General features: G+C 47.7%; 1 protein-coding gene across 1 annotated transcript; it reads left to right on the forward strand.

Annotated features, from left to right (window-relative positions):
- The first annotated feature begins 263 nt into the window (after positions 1 to 263).
- Positions 264 to 4,156, forward strand: LOC148021146 (putative pectate lyase 18). Its single transcript, XM_087698992.1, has 5 exons — positions 264 to 801; positions 1,807 to 2,485; positions 2,761 to 2,864; positions 2,963 to 3,101; positions 3,301 to 4,156. The coding sequence occupies exons 1-5, from the start codon at positions 629 to 631 to the stop codon at positions 3,520 to 3,522; spliced, it is 1,317 nt and encodes a 438-aa protein (XP_087555118.1). The 5' UTR covers positions 264 to 628; the 3' UTR covers positions 3,523 to 4,156.
- The last annotated feature ends 294 nt before the right edge of the window (positions 4,157 to 4,450 follow it).

A 4,450-nucleotide genomic window follows, 5' to 3' on the forward strand; every position in this document is an offset into this window, starting at 1 on the left:
TAGGTTTCGGTTTGAATGAGGATTTTTGGAAGAAATGTAATTGTGTGGATTTTTTGTTGGAATTTCCGGGTTGGGGATGATTTTCTGTTTTTGAGATTTTGAATTATAGGTTTTTGTGACTTCTTTGTGTAATGAGAGAGAGAGAGGGGAGGGGAGGGGCGTACAGTCTTTTTGGCGCTAGGCCACAGCCCCCGTGCTCCCGGCGCACTGATTAGCCCCACCTCCCTGCCCCCCCTCCTTTCAATTGCCCTTATATGCAGCCCCTTGCTCTCATCCTTCACCGTAGGACTACACAATCACCCAGGCAGTAGAGAGAGGGAAGTTCTTTCTCTTTCTCTCTCCCCCCTCCCTCCCTCATCATACATTTCGATCACGCAGCCTGCCAGCATCCTGCTTTTGCAACTGCCATAGCTACCCCGCTTTCTCGCTCCTTCTCGCTCATTCTATGTGTGTTTTAAGGGACATTTCACCTCCACCTGTTGTTGTCCTTCAGCTGCACCATTCATCTGGAAATTTGCATTTCAATGGTGCAAGCTTGAGAATTGGGTAGTTCACCAGAGAACCTGCCAATACAACAAGTACCAGTACTGCTCCTTGCGTGCTGCGTCTCATCATAATCCCGCGCACTATGGCTTCCCACTTCAATTCCTTTCTCCTTCTTGTGCTTTGCATTTCCCTCAGCCTGCATCTGACTTTTAGCAGGCCTATGACTCCAACTTACTCCTATTCAGCTGCAGAAGTTGAGGCCAATGTGACATTGGTTTCGGAGCCGCAGCGCGATATCCTTGAAACATCTGACCGGTAAGAAATTGTCCTGTAAGAAGTCGTCTATTTAGCACGCCCCGGACAACCTTCAGCGTTCTTTTGGTTTGAGATCCATCTCGTGCTGTTTACGATTTTCATCCGTTTGAGATCTCAAATCACATGATTATCTAACGTTTCATCTGAAAAACGTGCTGGATTTGACCAATGTATGTTAAATACCTTCTCATTGTGTGTCTACCATGGTTTGACGCGAGAAATTCTCCATGTACCAATACTCCATCAACGTGCTTATGCTGACAATAGTACAGAATGGCCTGTGCATTCTCTAAAAGTATTGTGTAGTTGTCGTTAGAGATTCAGTCGCATTAGTACATTGAGATTTGCATCAAATTGGGTGTGAATTATACGTCGCAAAATGTCTCAGAATCACATAGCTTTCTTTTGGACACAAGGGGGAAACCTACATTATACTGCCTTCGGTCATTGCTGCTTCCAAACCGGCCTTGTGGCTTGTAGAACTCGTGTCCTCTTTCTCACGACGCAGATTCGCTGCATCAATTGCAAGCGGATGCAACAGTGCACAGTGACTAGAGGAGAAGCCTGCATTGTATGACCAACGACTTTCTTAAATGTAGCACCGTGCTGCTTTCGGTTTTTTTCCACCGAGGGAGGTTTCAGGCTTCAGGCAGCGTGTTGTTAGCTTCTAGATCCCAGAGCTCTTCGAACGGGCAGCAGAGTAGGTAGTTGTTCTCGTGGTTCTGCTTGGACTTTTAACTGCTATAGAAGAGTAGTCGTTATTATGGTTCTACTTGCACCTTTAACTGCTAGAGAGGAGTTACCTACGCAGAATCTTTTTGACTGCTGCTACAGAAGAGGGGTCTAAATTTAACTGCCAGTCTTGGAGAAAGGAAGTTTGTTTAAACTTCTTTGTTACAGCGGCGTCCTTTGACCTTTTCATGATCCTGTCTTGTCTTTGTCTGTGGGCTATATGTAATTCTATGTTTCTGTTTAATAATCGACGTTTGATTTGGTTTTGGACAGGAGCTCCAATTCTTCGTCGTGGACGAGCAGCAGGCGCGAGCTGGGGTACTACGGTGGGGGAACGCCGTCGTCTACTACGTCATGCTTCACGGGCAATCCAATCGACGACTGCTGGAGGTGCGATCCGGACTGGGAGTCCAACCGCAAGAGGCTTGCGGAATGCGCCATCGGTTTCGGGCGAGACGCTGCGGGGGGCAAGGACGGGGAATTCTACGTTGTGACGGACGGCTCCGACGACGATCCAGTTAACCCCAAGCCTGGCACCCTCCGCCACGCCGTCATCCAAGCTGAGCCCCTCTGGATCATCTTCGCCTCCGACATGAACATCCAACTCACGGAAGAGCTCATCATGAACAGCTACAAAACCATTGACGGCCGGGGCCACGACGTCCACATCTCCAACGGACCTTGCATCACCGTCCAATACGTCACCAACATCATCATCCATGGCCTGCACATCCATGACTGCAAGCCTGCCGGAAATGCTTTAGTTCGCAGCTCACCGACACATTTCGGATGGAGGACCATCTCAGATGGAGATGGCATCTCTATTTTTGGTGCCAGAGACATCTGGGTGGACCATTGCTCCCTTGCGAGTTGCACAGACGGCCTTGTCGATGCGATCATGGGATCCACCGCTATCACCGTCTCCAACAGCTTCTTCACTAATCACGATAAGGTGATTTCTTAGTTCTCTTGCGATTTCAGCTGTTAAATGCTTTCTTGTTAGTGGACTTTGGTTCAGTCTTATCAGTCGGTTAGAACTCTATATTAGAATTTAGACGGTGGGTGTCGAGGATCGCGTCGTACTACCATGAACCTGACAACATATAGCTCAAAGATGTTGTTCATTATATTGCATTGCAGCACGGAAGCTTGACCGAGTTACTCAACCGATTGAACTAATTGATTCCATTTGCACTGACACTTTCGTCCTTCGTGCGAAACAAACAGGTCATGCTTTTAGGCCACAGCGATGAGTATGTAGCGGACAAGTCGATGCAAGTCACGATTGCGTTCAATCATTTTGGTGAAGGCCTCGTTCAACGGATGCCAAGGTACAATCACTTTTCTCTCAGTTTGTCACGACTACTGTTGGTGTGTATTTCGGATCTCGCAGTGTTGCTCATTTCTGGGTTGCGTCGGAATTTCAAAGATGCCGACATGGTTCATTCGAGGTAGTGAACAACGATTACACTCACTGGGAAATGTATGCAATCGGAGGGAGCGCTTCTCCGACGATAAACAGCAAGGGGAACAGATACACGGCACCAACTAATCCCTTCGCTAAATCTGTAAGCACAGTAACGCGTGTTTCAGTATATTGACCTACATTCTCTCGTCGAGTCTTTTCCATAGGATTGTGCTAAGATGAGCCTCAAGTTAATTACAGCTTCAGGGAGTTGTAAACTCGATGGTTCAGCGCTTTGAGACAGGGCTTCGTATGTAGGAGAATATTTGTTGATTTGAGTGCGTGTGTGTATGTCGTTTCAGGTGACAATGCGGATCGACTCGCCAGAGAACGAGTGGCAGAACTGGGATTGGCGTTCCGAAGGTGACCTGTTTGTGAATGGTGCGTACTTCACGCCTTCCGGAGCAGGGGCTTCAACCAACTACCAGAGGGCAGCGAGTGTTGGGCCGAAGCCATCCTCTCTGGTGGGCACCATGACCGCAAACGCAGGGGCCCTCAGCTGCGCTCAGGGGTCCCCTTGCTGAGTACACCCCTCCCCTCGCCTTCAGCACTACCTATTGCATACCGCTATACCACTCTTGTATAATAACCAAGATCATTTGCGACCTCGGCCTGCTGCCCTCTCCATCGGACAAAAACACTTTTTGGCAAAATGATCCATATCCATCGCGCAGGTGCAGATGCGTTGCTATGATCTCCTTCCTCATCATCCTTAATTCCCCTTTTGCATATCACATCGCATTCTTCCGCAGCAATTATGCATGGGCTTGAACTAGCTAGGCCGGCATTCTACAATACCGCTGCTATTATTTTCCCTTGAATTCGCATTTGGCTCGTTGGTGCTCCTAATATTCCGGTAGGAGGACACCCATGCCCTATGAGTAAAAAGGAAGCGTAAGGGGCACATTGCGTTTGTCGCTCCGCTGAAACAGTGTGTTTCCATTAGCCACATCCAGCATTTTCTAAAGTTCTCTTAACTCCATGTATATACGATTTGTTAAGCTTTGCGTACTGTTTCTTTTTTAAAGAAATAAAAGGACCCAAGGGCACGAGCGGATTAGCATCCACTCCTCACTCAACTTTTCTAAAAGTAAGCTCCAAGTGTCTCTACTCTAGCCTTAATTTAACATGAAATGGCAATTCGTCCCTCGACTGAAACGATTCGTCCTCGTACATTCTACAACAAAATGACGTTTGGACACGCTTCTATAATTCTGAAATCTTGCGGACCCCGCCTCGAATCGACACTCGTGACTCCATATACTCTTTTGTTCGTAGTTCATCGTTGCTTACGGTGAGATAGAGTTTCCTGTGGAAGTCACTCAGGTAATCGAATCCACAAAAGTCAATTTTCTTTCCATGTGGACGGTGGCGTCACTCTCCACCTACGAGCAACTAAAATTTACTGTTGGAACTTGGGGGGGGTGACAGTCTCAGAGGTACTGCAAAATC

Source organism: Lygodium microphyllum, chromosome 18, assembly GCF_053477565.2.
Source record: "Lygodium microphyllum isolate KBCC chromosome 18, Lygodium_microphyllum_v1.1.10, whole genome shotgun sequence".
Classification (NCBI taxonomy): Eukaryota; Viridiplantae; Streptophyta; class Polypodiopsida; order Schizaeales; family Lygodiaceae; genus Lygodium; species Lygodium microphyllum.